Genomic DNA, 15,866 nt, shown 5'->3' with positions numbered 1-15,866 from the left:
GCATTTTTGTTCATGTTTACGAACACTACTATTCAAAAGACAAGAATTTTAACTCATTATTTTGTTTTTGCTCTCTGCACTGACTTAAATCTCTTTAAACTTACATATTACTCGTGAAATTCCAAATTTAAGTTTTCTAACATTGGAAGCCAAAAAATTAAGTAATTGGTTATCGATTTTTGTATTTATATTAAGATAATCGAACGAACACCCTTGCACGGATAATCCACACCCGTATAATCGAGGTTCTACTGTACATAAATCCGAAAAAGAGTCGTTTTTGTTTGCTGTCGCGGTCGTGGATAAGATTTTGTATTGCATTCGTGTCTTATTGGCTTAAAACGCTCACAAGCAAAGGCTAAACAAACGACCTCCTTTATTCAGTAAAAATCATGAGAAATAAATGTATTCAAGAGTGAAAATGAGCATGAAATCTATAAAAATTTGAAATTAAACGCACTAGCGCCCTCTATCTGAAAACCTAGTAACTTCAACGGACGTGTATTGTTGGTTGCCTATTTCACTGGCAATAAAATGGGTGTTCTTTTAATTAATTTTTAAATAAATAATAGAATTATTATTAACATCAATAAAGCCTCAAATGGAATTAATAACATTTTTTTTTTAATTAAGTAGATACTGGTGTGAAGTTAGGTACAATTTCATATTTTCCTGTAACCTTCATCGATTATGGACTTCCTGTCTTCTCGATTCAAGGTATTTCCGTCCTAGAGACCATAAAATGCGCCCCAATTTCCGAATTCTAAATATTTAATTCTTCAAATTAAAAATCATGCGCACAGACCGCAGACTTGCGCTCTGACTTTTTCAAATGCTAAAGTAATCAAATCAGCATTTTGTGACTTAGATTAATTCCCAACCACTCTGTTGCGTGCAAGAATTCCAACTTCTAGCTCAGTAAGAACGACAGAATTCTCCCCTCAAGAAACCCCACAACTAAAAATGTACAATGAGCTCAATCCTTGAAGAAAAACTCCGCGAAGCGGCTTCCCTCGGCGACATTGAAGCCGTTTTAGCCCTTTTATCACAAAACCTCGACATAAACTCGAAAAACAACATAAACGGATGGTAACCTAACCTCACTTTTACCTGTCACCGAACTAAGACTCTTTTTAGGACGGCCCTGCATTGGGCCGCGAAACGGGGACACACGCAAATCGCCGATATCCTTCTAACCCACGGGGCGAACCCGAAAATCGAAAACAACAAAGGTGAAACTCCTGGTAATGTTTGTTGTAATCCCGAAACCCTTGCTTTGTTAGGGGAGGAAGCGACGTCGGGGGGTGACGACGTTAAGTTCACCCCCAATTATCTAAAGAATCCGCCGGTTAACGGGCAGGTGGACATCGGGAAATTGCGGGGAAAACCCGACTTTTCCGCGATGCCGACGACGGCGTTACCGGCGTGTTTAAACGATGGTACGGCCCTGTACTGTGGTGTTTTCACTAATGGTTCATTGCAGATCTCGTGTTGAATGTGCGTATTGCTGGAGGACCCGATCCCGACTTTATTGAGATTGAAATTCCGAGGTGGAAGTTGACTTATTTGAATCTGTTGAAGATTTGTTGCGAGGAGTTGGAGGTGGTGGAGTCTCAGGTCGAGAGGATCAGGAAGTTGCCCAGTACGCGGCTACGAAAAGACAGTGACGTGAAGCGATTGAACAACTTCCAGAGTTTGGAGTTGGTGCTCAAGACGCCACTGGCCAGTGATAAACCCACCAATTGCTACCAAAGTATATCCACGTGCAAAAATCAGACGATTTTGTACTAATTGTAAGCCCCATATCACGATATTATAGCGACTAGTTTGAATAAATTTGATTATTGCTTGGTCGTGTTTGAATTTCGCGCGCGCGGTGGTTCGGCTACTCGCTCCTAGATGGCGCGGTTTTTCGCCCAGCCAACGTCGATAAGTTGTAATCCGCGATAAAAGGGGCCACTACGTAATCAGTGTCATGACCGCACAAGAAAAAGAATAACTGGTTGTGGTTAAAGGATCGAATCGAATCGACCAAATCTAATTGTCAACATAGCACACAGCGGCACCGAACTGCATAGGTAAGTACCCACATGCATCTGTTATCATTGAAATCCACACGTGTCTCCCTTTGTACGGCGCAAGACGAGTTCGTTCCGTAAATAAAAATAACACGTCCATCGTTGGGCTGTCGTAGCATTTGATGATTCTCGGCCGCTTTTCTTTTCTTTAGCAACAAGTGTCGTAATCCAAGGCGGCGTTGTTCCATTTTTTAATTACCGTTTAAATTATAAATGGGACTTTCCTGTGATCATTTATTTAAAAATCATCGAAGCGACGGGAAAATCTAGTTGGCAGATGGTACAGTTGAATCATTTTGATATTTTCAACGTCGGCGAGTCAGCGTTCTCTGTACATTGCCATGACGTCATCATGGCGTTGTTCGATACGTGGAATGATGTTACACAATCACACTGTAAATGGGTAATGCTTGATCACACTGTAAATTTCGGAAGCGGCAGAAATTATAACCAATCGCGATGGGTTGAAAAAATGCAAAGCACACCTTGATGTGGTCATTCTATGTATATGGGGCGTTTTTTTATTCCTGGAATTTTGGATTGGCCCAACTTTATTATGTTTTATCTTATCCTAATCGAAGTGATCATAGTTTTCCCTATAAAACTTTTTTTTTCTATATTTTTCCATTAAAATTCCATTCGCAGTTGGCTTTGAGAACAAATTTCACGTCGTGACTAACAAACACCACGTTTGAAAACTAAATATTTGAAAGATTTGACAGTTTTACGTACTACAAGAAACCGACATCCGTTCAAAATGCATGGCCTCCCCTTTCTAGAATGGAAATTTAATGCGTCACATGCTATCGGGTGTTCATTTAAACTTCCCATCTAGTCATCCATGACTATCTCGTTATGTCACAAATGTCGTAGTTTAATTCGGACGCTTTCAGTGAGTGTCACTTGTCAAACTCGAATTCTAGTTTTATATTTATGATATACAGGGTGATTTTTTAAAACGGCAGGCGTTGTAGAATTTTTATTTATGAACCGATTTCAAAAATTTAAAAAACGAGTTAAATGGTTTTTAATTTACTATAAACTGATTTTAAAATTTTTCTAAATGTCTTAGTATCTTTTGGGCGATACTCAACTTTCTTATTTTAAATTGGAACCCACATTTTTTTTCATAATTTGGAAGATATTAATTTTCTTGATTCAGAAATGTGTAATATGTTCTACTTTTACAAAAAATATTTTTAAAAAAATTATCAAAATTAAAAAAAAATAAACAATAAAAGTTAATAAAATCTAGGTGCATGGTGTCAAATAAAAGAATGCCGTTATTGTAATGTCAAAAATAAGCAAATAACAGAAAGGATCGGCATTTTTTTTTTGAAATTATTAATAACAAAAGACAATAATAATTACAAATCAGAAAAAACAACTACCTAATTTAATTAAAATACTGTTGAAACGCCATCCCGTTTTTTCAATGCACAATTGACACCTACGAGAAATGCATTGTGCATTGTAAGGTGTAGCCCCATCTTGTTGAAAGTAAACTTGTTCTTTCTGTTATTTGCTGCTTTTTGACATTACAATAACGATATTGTGTTATTTGACACCATGCACCTAGATTTTATTAACTTTTATTGCCTAAATTTTTTCATTTTTGATATATTTTTTTAAATATTTGTTGTAAAAGTAGAACATATTACACATTTCTGAATCAAGAAAATTAATATCTTCCAAATTATGAAAAAAAAAATATGGGTGCCAATTTAAAATAAGAAAGTTGAGTATCGCCCAAAAAATACTAAGACATTTACAAAAAATTTTAAATCAACAGTTTATAGGATATTAAAAACCATTTAATTTGTTTTTTAAATTTTTAAAATCGGTTCATAAATAAAAATTCTACAACGCCTGCTGTTTTTAAAAAATCACTCTGTATATATCTAATATTTTACAGATTTTTTACAATTTCAGTACTGACTGCAATAACTGAGATTAGAAAATAATCAATTAATCAAGAGTGATTCGTTTTAATATTAAAACGTGGTTTTGCCTATTTCTATTCCAATTGAAGGTTTGACACATGAGCGTAGTATCAACTGGGGCAAGGGGCGTATACTAATTTATTTGTGTCTCGGTAAGATCGATTATCGAACACTGAACAACTGCTATATGTTTTGGTGCCATTAATGGGCCCTCAAAATAAACGATTACCATGTGCGAAACTTTTACCGTTCTGAAATGACAGGTACCAAAAATATCAACGCCTTCTTTGATTAACATTGAAAAAAATCACGAAATATAAAAATCAAGTTACCTTAGACTTTCAGTAAAACAGAAAGTACCGGACTTTTACGCGGTGGCTCTGGAATTCCTGTCAAGCACTGTTTTGCCGCTTTATCATCATAGTGGATATTACTATTTTAAAAATTATTCACTTCCGGCGTTTCAGTTACTGAAACCACAACTAGAACTGTTTTTTTTTCAAAACTAACTTTGCTCCATGATTGAGGTTAACTAGAAATGTCAGTTGAAAATCGAAACCCATATTTGTAATAAGCGGCAAATTTCTTTCACATTTCATGGCCACCTAAACTGTAGAAACACCTTGTATAAGAGAATATAACATCGTAGTTGGCGTTGAAAATAAGTCAAAATATGAGTGTAGTGCCGATTATGTCAAAATATGCTGCCTTTTTGTGAATATAAAGTTACTTTCGTGCATAATTTCTAATTAATTACTTAACCTCAAAATGTGGGGCTATAAAATTGTTTACCATTTGAGGTAAGTGGCAAATTGCGGCAATGAGTTCATGTCTTTTAGCCAACTGAAGTACTTTTGTACTTTTCAGAATATTTAACTCTCAGTTGGAATGGAAAACTCAAATTTATGTTGAGGGCCTAGATTTTAGAAATTTTTGAGTTTCTTTCGTAAACTTTAGATCACGGAATTTTGGACAGAATTTTTAAATTATGTCAAGAAAAGGCAGTCTGAACCTTACTTTACTGTCATTATGATTGATATTTCAAAACTTCAAAACGTTTCATGGGGAATTTAAAGATCATTCACATTTAATGGAAAATATTGTCCAAAATTCAATGACTAAAAGTGTATACCCAGAAAAAAATATGCTCGTTTCATTTAACCTCAAAATACAAAGTGTTTATAATTGTTTCTAGCATCAAAGATGGCTCTGGAATTCCTGTCATGCATTTTTTTTCAAAACTTACTTTGCTCCATGATTGAGGTTAAGTACAAATATCAGTTGAAAAATTTAAACCCACATTTATAATAAGCGGCAAATTTCTTTGACATTTCGTAGCCACCCTTGATGCTAGAAACGTTTATAAACACCTTGTACATATTGACATTTGTAACTAAAATCGGTAAAGGTCAATTTGCAATATTAAGGGTATTTCACACAGACAAGATGTCAAATATAGTGAAATGGCCATTGAAGGGAATTTATTTGAACACCCGTTATATTGTTGACGTGGCCACAATTCCATGCGACGCCCGATAGTAAGAAAATGATGAATAGTTAACTTTCCCTGTCGGAATCTTGAATCACCGCATTTTATATTTATCACAAATAAAATTGAACTAAATCGATAAACAACCTGAAAGCAGATTATTGTTTCACTCGAGGGTTTCTTTTAACAAGGGAGTAATAATCTTGTTATTACACAATCATATGTGTAACAACAACGCAAATATGTTTTTTACAACCGCGACGAAAAACTTTCAGCCGAATCCAATATGTAATAGGAGGAAAATGAATTAAAATTTTAAAACGTCGGCGTGTTCGTGCTGACGAAGAAATGTCACGGTGGATTGCGGTGGCACTCAAGCCAAACGTGGTGTATTGTATTTTGGAAACTTTTCGGAAATGCGGTTTTGACCTTGATGGAGGATCAAGCAGCTGCCTGTCAAAGAAACCCTCCCTGGCGCGAAAATGGCCGCTTCGTCCCAAAACGGTTAGAACTGAACCGCCGCTAGCAGCTAGCCGACAAAATCTCTCTATAACGGTGCTAAATAATCCCCAATCTGGCAACGCCGCTTGTTTGTTTCCTGTGATATCGTATTTACAGCACGACAACCGCTCGTTTCTCTAGCGAACGCTGCTTTTTCCTCGCCACATGCATACACCATGGAGTGAGTAATCAACGAAATTATACTCCGTGTCGGACTACCTGTTACAACGAATACCTGACAGGATGCGGGGGTTTTTACATGAAAAAAAAGACGATCGAACAACGTTGCTTTGTTTTTCGGGGAGGGGCGGCAAGTTTCGACGCAAAAATGAAGGAGTTTGGAGCGCACGTTTCTCGCCTGTTTTGTATTTAAATGCGGAAGATTTAGCGCTGGGTGATGCGATGGGACGTGATGGGACAATGGGAAGGGGAGCTATGGGCCCTGACTCATCATATAACGAATTGCAGTTGGCATTCACACGTGACTACCCCCAGCCCTTTATACAGGGTCGTTTCACTAACAAGAAAGTTGCAATGACGTCAACGGCACGGCACGGCTCTTTGCTTCAGCGTCATTTCGGACAAGAGAAAATTCAGAAGGTTGATGGTTGAGGGGACACGTGCGGAATTCACAACACGTGCTGCTTGCTTGCTTGCTGTAAAATACAAGAGTGGCCTTCAAGCGGGACTAGGAGGCTCTGCATTTTTCTCATGTTGGCAGCGTGTTATTTAAGCCAAAATTTGAACACATTTTAATGAATTTAAAACCAAGACAATTAAAAAGGTAAAGTTTTCTTAAAAACGTTAATTTTATTTGTCTTAATTTAACTTTCAAGCATTTAAAAATTATCTCATTTTATAAAGCGGCAATAATAACATGCGTTTGCTAAAAACCAACAGGCTAGCAGGTTTCAATCTGTCGTTTTTGACATATTTAATTTGAGGTTATTGTCTGATTATGATTAATCATTAATCTTTTTCTTTTATTTGAATGAGTAAAAGTGCAGCTCATTGCTATCAGTCCACTCTCTTGTGTAAATTTTCGACAATTTTTGGGTGTAAATCAGGCTTTCAGTTCCTTAGGGAGAAAATTAGGGGAAAATTGAATGTAGCGATTTTTGAGGTTAACACGTTGTCAAAGTTGAGTGTATTAATAAATAACTAATTAAAAATTTGTTGCAAAAGAATGATTTTAATTGAGATTTAACAAGTTTTGGCAATGTTGTGAAAAACGATTAGCTTCTACGCATGTCACAGTTGCGTCAAGGTCAAACACATTTGCTGCCAATTGTTACAGATTAAAATCACTAAAGGCTGCTGCCAACTTAACTTTTTATTGAGTGGACCGATAGTAATGAGCTCTGGTATAAAATTTCAAACTTGTCAAGAATCAAGTCAGCAGGGGTGTACAAAATCAGCGCTTTTATTTGTTATACAAGGTGTTTATAAATGTTTCTAGGTGGCGATGAAATGTCAAAGAAATCTCATTTCAAATGTGGGTTTCGATTTTTCAACTGACATTTACAGTTAACCTCAAACGTGGAGCAGAATAAGTTTTGAGAAATAAACTGTTCTAAAATAATTGTAGTTTAAAACTTGAAGATCAAAAATTTTGACACAAAACTGTAACTGAAACGTCATTGACGTAAATAACATTATAAATAATTTTCAAGATAGTTTATATTCACTATGAAAACAAAGCGACAAAATAGCGTATGACAGGAATTCCAGAGCCACCCTTGATGCTAGAAACATTTATAAACACCTTCTATAAGGTTCACCGTGTTTCAAAATGATTTTTATCTAGTCGCCCAATGATTTTCCATGCAAATTAAAAATTTCCGCTTTACGAAGATAATGATTAGAACATAACCTCAAAATATTCTTCAAAAATGGTTAGGTATTTAATGATAAAGGAGTTACGAGGAGAACTCAATGGCTGAAGAGATAAAACTGACTCAATGTCTGTTTAATTTTACCGTTTGTTGTTTAACTCTCTTCCCTGTTGGCGATTTTGACGTTTGACAAGTGACAAAACTAGTTCAAACACAGAACAATGCGAGCGCCACCTGGAATTGAAAATCATTTTGAAACACATTGTATTTATAAATGTTTCTAGCATCTAGGGTGCTTATGAAATGTCAAAAAATATTTCCACTCGCTACAAATGTGGACTGACCTGACCTGACCTGACCTGACATTTGTAGTTGAGCAAAGTAGTGCATGGCAGGAATTTCAGAGGCATCCTTGATGGTACAAACATTTATAAACACCTTGTACATGGTGTTTATAAATGTTTCTAGCATCAAGGGGGGCTTTGGAATTCCTGTCATACGCTATTTTGCCGCTTTGTTTTCATAGTGAATATAACTATATGTTCACAATGATTTCAAATGTCACGTGTACGACTTTTCAGTTACGGTTTTGTGTCAAAATTTTAGATTTTCTGGCTTCAAACCACAACTTGAACAGTTTGTCTTCAAAACTAACTTTGTTCAATAATTGAGGTTAACTACAAATGTCAGTTGAAAAATCTAAACCAACATTTGTAATAAGCGGCAAATTTCTTTGACATTTCATAGCCACCCTTCATGCTAGAAACATTTATAAACACCTTGTACAAGTTGCATAGAAATTTGACACAGTAAAATTGTTTTTTAGAGGACAGTGGAGGTTATATTCTTTTATAGAAATCCTGTATATTTGACAAAAATTAGTTTTCGTCGAATTTTCGTTTTTTCGACAATGTTTTGTCATCTTTCTAATTTCTGTTTGTTCTGAATTGAATTTTTCAAATTCCAGTTATCTACATCAATTACTAACATGACGAAAAAGTTTGTAATTTTGTTGTGGTGAGCCAGTCTTCAATTGCTAGAAACATTTATAAACACCTTGTATCAAAAATATTATTGCTTAATCGGTTTAAGAAAATAACTTTTTTAATGACAAAATCGAATAATTCTGTTAAATTTTTTTATACTAAACGTGATTCTGAATTAATTTGTCAATTAAAAAGGTGGTTAAAATTGCATTTTTGACGTTGAAATAGTTTAATTAACGTCAAATTAAGTCTCGCGTATTCAATAATTTTCCTTATTATCCATAATTTTATTAAAATCCGTTCACAAACAAAGATATTGGGCTCTAAAGTGAAAAGCCTTCATTCGTGGTGAAATTTAAAAAAGGAAATAAATTTAAAGCATCCAAGTGTATTTTTACATATTACACCCGAATTAAATACTATGCTTTATCTACAACAATCGTAACCATGGAAACACCATGGTTGTCGCCACGACCGTGTAATATGAGAGTCACGTGAGAGTCATATTTCCATCTGTTGGAATATGAATGTCATTAGTCATTCTTTTGGTAACAGTAGATAAAAATAACAAAGTCATCGTCATCGTAGCAAGCCGCATTTTTCTAATACGGCCTACTTTCTATATTTCGCAGTGTAAGCAAGAAAAGCGTCCACCCTGTGTCGGATAAGAAAGTAGGCGTAGCGGCTGTGAGCGCGGCTTAACGATCCTTGATCGCTATCCTTCGCATCTGCCAGCAAAGTTGAGCTTCGCAAGTGCTTTTCTGATTTCAGCCGTTGACATCTGAAGAAATCCGATAAGAGGTCTGGCTGCACGATCCGGCAACGTCGCCAGGGAATGTCAGACGTTGTCAGGCCCGGCTAGGGGAAACATCGGGCGATCGAGGCCACGGACGCCAGTGCCGCCACTGCCGGCGATCGCGCACACTACACTACAGTACGCCAGTTCGTGAACAGCCATGGCCTCCGCGAAAGACACGGCGACGTTCTTCACGCACGGCACTCACACTCAGTACGAACAGGTCCTGAAGCTCTACCCCGCAGCCCTCAAACTCAAGGCGGAGCGCAGGGCCAAGAAGCCCGAAGAACTCGTCAAATTGGACAATTGGTAAGTCGTGCACTACGTGTGTGTGTCATTGAACTCGGCTAATGCACTGAATGGCTCTCACCCCCGCGATATCTTCTCGGACGGTCATTAAAATCACGCTCGTCACGTGGGTATCGATGACAACTGCACGGTGTTGGGACAAAACGCCGTGAGAACCAGCCTTTAAATGTCGGCGTCATGGCCACTCGTACCTCCAACTACCCCTTTTTTGCGGAAAAAACGCTTCATTTCTGTGTGAATCGACTCTCCAAACTTCGCTCTGAACCCCCGAAGTCGCCTGTAATCAACCCGAAGCCCCCAAAAGCCCAAACATGCTTCTACATTCAGTTTCAAAATGGTGCCTGTTCAAACAAAGCGATCGACGTGGGCTCTGACCACACGTCATTTTCCAGCCAAAAGGGCCCCAATTTACACGCTGAAACACCTAAATCGAAGAAAAACACTACTCACTCTACTTGTTTGTTTATCGCGCCGCTCAAATTGATTGATGTTGCCCAACTTGTGCATTTTTCATGTAGTGGGGGGATTAAGAGCTTTGTCATTATTTTCAAATTTCATATTCAAGTCGCTGAAGCGCACGTTTTGGACGCTCTTCAGGTGATTCAAAGCTCGCCCAGATAATTCCTCCCTTAAAACCATTGATTTTAAATTACTTACGACACTTCGCCATGATGGAAAATTACCAGCTCGGTTTTGCAAAGTTTGCCCTGAATTTCACTAAAAACACCGACCAAAACAGGGAATTTGGCTTTCTTGGGGTTGCAACAACCGGATATTAGCAACTTTATCCAAATTCCGTTCGAAATAACGAAAATTATTCATTGTTTTTTGCCACGCCGGTAGCAACTTACCCTCAGAGAAACGAAATTTCCGCGTATGTCGTCTTCTTGCTCGAAAAACTGTTAATTCTGTCAAAAATTTGCTAAATGTAAAAATTGTTTTGTTTTTAACACAAGATATCTCGAGTTGTACGTTCAAAATTGGCCAATGAAGTAAGCTCGTGAAACTAATTCGCATGTCGTTGATAAGCCCACACATATAACCGAGTAAATTGAACGAACCAAGCAGGCTCTAATGTGTTGAAAATTTAAGCTTTCTTCAATTTACGAAAAAATGTATTTTTAATGTTCCCAATTATGTTTCAAGCGCTGACTTCGTCCAACATGCAATTTAATCCAATAGTATGTACTATATTTCAGAATTATTGACATCTCGGTAGGCCATGTCTGTGTAAAACGCCTCTAACAATGTGAACGACTTTTAGCATTTTGGTTCTAAAACTGTCAATGTAACATTTTGAGGTTTTGAAGTAAATTACTTTTTAAGCTAATGGATTGATATTTTAATCAGATTCTGAATCTACCATCAAAACACAGATTTCTTCTGCTTCAGATTTCAGTTCCTCTTCAGAATCTGATGAATCAGATTCTAAGTTGACGTGACACACATTACATACACGTAGCGATAAATATAAATATAAATCTAAAAACACTAAATACGCTTATATAAGAAGATTCTGCCAACATAAATTTGAATTTCCAAGGCACACTGAGATGTGAATAATTCTGAAATATAGTATAGTTTATCCGGTGAGAGATTGGGAGATTTCGACAGTTGACATATAGGTTGGTAGCAAATTATGCTACAAAATACACTAAATTGCCACGCAAAATGGGTTGACAGGGTTGTCAGTAACTGGGGTTATTTTGTTATTTTAAATTTCGCGCATATGGTACACTTTATTGCGTAGATTTAGTAACTTTTCTGTCATTCAAACTGTCACTGTACGAACTATAAAGTCCGTAAACCACCAACACCGCAAACTTCCCCTGCATTACAACTGGCAACGTTGCCTAGGGAGATTTTTGATGAGAAAATAACTGTCAAATTTTTTACATTTCTGAAAATTAGCCTGTTTCCGTTAAAAATCTTTCTTTTACATCTTGTTGGATTGCAAATCAAAGTATTAAATAGTGAAAGACTCGTCACAACCTGAAAGGCTGTTTTGTGTAATCAAATTGTCAATTAGGCACTAACCTATTTGATTTTATCACCAAAAAGTCACCATCGACGGTGTGGTGTGGGTGGTTTTTAAAAAAAATCGGACTTTCGTTGTACTGAGGTAGTTGGTATCACTGTTTTTATCTAATTTTCGTCGTGATTAAATTATATCGTGTCTAGGCAGGCCATGCATGAACATGTGTCTGTTTCTAGTTCGAAAACTGTCAAATCTCTTAAATGTCTAGTTTTCATACGTCAAAACCGCTGCTGTGGTGTGATTTTTTTCTCACAGCCGACTGCGAATGGAAATAATAACGCTCGTGACTTTTAAATGACGATAATTCTACTTCATTTCCATCTTGCGTTTATTAAACGTCAATTAACCAAAGGCGCGAAATTTAAAATTTCAAAAGATAAAACCAGTAAAATTCGAGCCTACTTGACGAATATCAGATATTTTAACTCGAATGTGCCAGTGAGCAGGAAAGAAAGAAATTGCCACAGCTGGTGCCCCATTTACACGTAATCTGTCTTTAAAGCTTGAATTTCACACTGAAAGCTTGTCTCTTATTGTTAACTGTTTCCACCGATAAAATCGCACAATGGAAGGAAAATCACAGACCGTACACTGTCACATTAGTTTATTTCAAAACTCGCGCCCTACTTAATTTAATCAAAAAACTGTAACAACCAATGGCGTCGTCTTATCCGTGGTTGCTATGGTCACCGTGCCCTGTTTCCATGGACACGGAAGAAGCGCCAATTTTGAGCATTATTACGAATTTACGATCAGGAACTGCGTCTTTTTGAGGGCGTTATGTTAAAAGCTTCATCCGCGGCGGAAATGGTTTATTGTTCTCAGACAAGGAGTGTTAGCGACGGATAGGAGCTACATTGTTGTAAAGTTAGCGAGTTTAGCAAGTTCTTAATGTGTTTAACAGGTGCGAGGGTCAGTGAATGCGCGGATTTTGGGTAAAGAAAGTGGAAGAAATTGACCGGGAAGTAAATTCTTGTCACGCACATTACTTGTGCGTTGTTAAAATTGCATCAAATTTGTGAATTATAGATGAGAAAGCGGCCAGTCCAGGGGTTGAACTTCATTCATTTTAATTACCAATTCCTTTTAATGATTTGCATTTTAGTGAACAGGTAGATTTTATAACCGTGAAAGACGAGGGTTGATTTCAGGTACCTGTAAAACCCACTTTTCGGGGAAAACGCAGTGAAACGGGCAATTTTGAGCCCATTTTTGCTCGTTCAGCCTTCCCTGAATTGGTGAAAGTATTCGTTGTCCTTGTTCACGCCGCGTAACGTTGGAGAATCCCACATTTCAAACTCGTTTTTTCTACAAATGGTCAAATATCCCGCTTCAAAAAACAAAAAATACGAATTTGTTAATCAGATTCGAACTAAAAGTGGCGTTGTTTTGAAATTCGATGTTGTTGCAACAGCTTCAAGGTTATGACAGATGAGAGATTGCTCGTGGGGGGGCTAAACCGGACTTAGGAGCTTAGACCCCAAAGGGATGTCGTTTCTTACACCACACGAATTAGTGTTGCCAACTTTTGATTTCGTTATCCCTAAATTTCTGCCATTGTCAAAAACCCCGTGTCGGTAGGGATGTAAACTGTAATTGTGTCTTTTTTCAGGTACCAAAATGAACTACCGAAGAAGATTAAAAGCCGAGGCAAGGACGCCCACATGATCCACGAAGAGCTGGTGCAAACGATGAAATGGAAACAAACCCGCGGGAAATACTACCCCCAACTGTCTTACCTAGTAAAAGTCAACACACCAAGAGCCGTAATGGCAGAGACCAAAAAAGCATTCAGGAAACTTCCAAATCTCGAACAAGCCATCACCGCCTTATCAAATTTAAAAGGTGTCGGTACCACGATGGCGTCAGGTAAACAACCCCCACTACCCCTCCTTGTGGTGTTGACAAACCTCTTTGCAGCCCTTTTGGCGGCAGCGTGTCCAGAGAGCGCCCCTTTCATGGCGGATGAATGTCTACTAGCGATCCCCGACATCGAAGGCATCGATTACACTACCAAGGAGTACCTGAAATTCGTCAGTCACATCCAAGCGGTTGCCGAAAGGTTGAACAAAGCAGCGAAAGAAAGCAACAGAGCCGACGCGGTCTTCTGGTCGCCGCATAAAGTGGAGCTGGCGCTGTGGACGCACTATGTGGTGTCGGATCTGCAGCCTGACTTGCTCTCTAGTGAGTTGAATTGTAAGGGTAAGGAGAGCGAGCTGAAGCCTTTGTTGGCGTTTTGGTCCTTCAGTTTTACGTTAAATTATGATCAAAGGCGGCGAGTTTGCGAATTTGACAGGTGTCGGATCACGAGTCAAGTTGGCACATAACCTTCAGACATGATTTTTAGTGGCAAAATGAAAGTGACTAAAAATCGTTTAACAATACAGCTTCTTCTACAGTCGGTTTAGGATCCACTTTGACAGTTATTTCCTTATTTAAGGTTGGAATATTATTTAACTTTGGAAATTTTAAGATGGCAAGGTTGGCATCATTGTCCCCCAAAATTTGACATTTGTCAATTTTGACATGAAAATTGCGTGAAATGTTCTTCAAATGCGACCAAATTTAATTCCGACAGATTTACATTGACAGAATTTTGACGATCGTGTTTTGTACCCCAAAACCCAACTCACACAACACCGCAACATTTGAACGAACGAATTACATGATGAAAATTTGTGACCTTGGGTGAACATTGCCAACCTAAAGCAACTAATTGTACAATCGGTTTAGGTTTGGCAGTTATATTTTTATTTAAAGTTGGAATCTTGTCGAATTAGCTTTAGAAATTTTAAGCTGGCAAGATTGGCATCATTGTCTCCTCAAAATATGACGTTTGCCAATTTTGACACAAAAATAGTGAGACTTTAAAGGTGTTCCACGTGAAGTGAAGTTGCGACTGCTGCTTAAAAACGGTTAAAAATTGAATTTCGACACATTTTATCCACTTTGACAGTTATTTTTATCTAAAGTTGAAAGCTTAATGAATTATAGTCAGGATTTTATAACTTTGGTTTAACTCCGCCTACTTTTTGGACTAATTGATTTAGCTGAAAGTCTGATTTACTCTGCAACATTTTGATAGTTCGTTGATATTTGCCAGAAGCCGGGGTAGAAATGTCTACACATTAGAAGACAAAACAAGATCAAAATTGACGAAGGTTTCACGATTAATCAAAAAAACTGCAAATCTTCTTGACAAGTGTGACACTAGAGTTGTCAAATTTTTTATTATGTTGTGTAAAGGAAGGCTATAGTCTGTCTGTACGGTGAGAGATTGAATGACAGAAAAGTTACTAAATCTACGCGATAAAAAATGTATCATACGCGCGAAATTTAAAATAACAAAATAAGCCCACTTACTGTCAACTCTGTCAATCCAGTTCGCGTAGGAATTTAGTGTTTTTAGTGTATTTTGTGGCATAATTTGCTGCCAACTTATATGTCAACTGTCAAAATATCCCAATCTCTCACCGGATATACTATAGCCATGCCTTGATTCGACAAATTCAAATCGCCTTTTGTCCATGTGGGCGGGGTTAAACCAAAGTTACAAAATTTCAAGATAACAGGGTTGGCATTGTTATCCCCCTGAATTTGACATTTGTCAAGTTTGACATGAGATTTGTTGAGTATTAAGGTTACAGTCGGTTTAGGTTTCAAGTGTCCACTTTGACAGTAATTTTTTTTTATTTAAGGTTGGAATCAGGGTTGCCATTATTATCTCCCAGAATTTGACATGAGATTTGTTGAGTATTAAGGTTACAGTCGGTTTAGGTTGCAAATATCCACTTTGACAGTTATGGCCTTATTTGAGGTTGGAATCTTATTTAACTTTCGAAATTTTAAGATGGCAAGGTTGGCATCATTGCCCTCTCAGAATTTGACATG

General features: G+C 37.5%; 2 protein-coding genes across 6 annotated transcripts in view; both read left to right on the top strand.

The window, feature by feature from the left end:
* Window positions 1-653: 653 nt before the first annotated feature.
* LOC148170776 (ankyrin repeat domain-containing protein 40-like) lies at window positions 654-1,850 on the top strand. Of its 2 annotated transcripts, XM_088041747.1 has the most exons (4): window positions 654-1,089; window positions 1,138-1,232; window positions 1,284-1,439; window positions 1,484-1,850. In XM_088041747.1, exons 1-4 carry the CDS (start codon window positions 971-973, stop codon window positions 1,789-1,791), a joined length of 678 nt encoding a protein of 225 aa, XP_087897873.1. In that variant the 5' UTR covers window positions 654-970; the 3' UTR covers window positions 1,792-1,850. The 2 variants fall into 2 exon arrangements, with proteins under 2 accessions (XP_087897873.1, XP_087897872.1); XM_088041746.1 differs by having other exon boundaries at window positions 655-1,089; window positions 1,138-1,439.
* Window positions 1,851-1,965: 115 nt separating this feature from the next.
* The window catches only part of Amun (protein amun), a 16,848-nt gene continuing 2,947 nt past the window's right edge, over window positions 1,966-15,866 (top strand). The window contains exons 1-4 of one of the 4 annotated variants that reach the window (XM_088041743.1): window positions 1,966-2,078; window positions 9,604-9,937; window positions 13,588-13,844; window positions 13,896-14,159. In XM_088041743.1, coding sequence (XP_087897869.1) covers window positions 9,789-9,937; window positions 13,588-13,844; window positions 13,896-14,159 — 670 coding nt within the window. In that variant the 5' untranslated portion in view covers window positions 1,966-2,078; window positions 9,604-9,788. Of the gene's footprint in view, window positions 2,079-9,390; window positions 9,938-13,587; window positions 13,845-13,895; window positions 14,178-15,866 lie in introns of those variants that run through there. The other 3 variants (XM_088041742.1, XM_088041740.1, XM_088041741.1) reach the window with 3 other exon arrangements.

This window comes from Gnatocerus cornutus, chromosome 7, assembly GCF_029298725.1.
Source record: "Gnatocerus cornutus isolate USDA-ARS CGAHR chromosome 7, icGnaCorn1.1, whole genome shotgun sequence".
Taxonomy (NCBI): Eukaryota; Metazoa; Arthropoda; class Insecta; order Coleoptera; family Tenebrionidae; genus Gnatocerus; species Gnatocerus cornutus.
The sequence above is the reverse complement of the archived record's forward strand: the minus strand, read 5'-3'. Positions and strand labels throughout refer to the sequence as shown.

Bases quoted from the DNA above. Each gene is read 5' to 3' on its own strand.
- LOC148170776 (XM_088041746.1), top strand. From the start codon at position 971: ATGAGCTCAATCCTTGAAGAAAAACTCCGCGAAGCGGCTTCCCTCGGC. The intron at 1,090-1,137 runs GTAACCTAACCT...GACTCTTTTTAG, and splicing joins AAAAACAACATAAACGGATG to GACGGCCCTGCATTGGGCCG. The intron at 1,440-1,483 runs GTACGGCCCTGT...GGTTCATTGCAG, and splicing joins ACCGGCGTGTTTAAACGATG to ATCTCGTGTTGAATGTGCGT.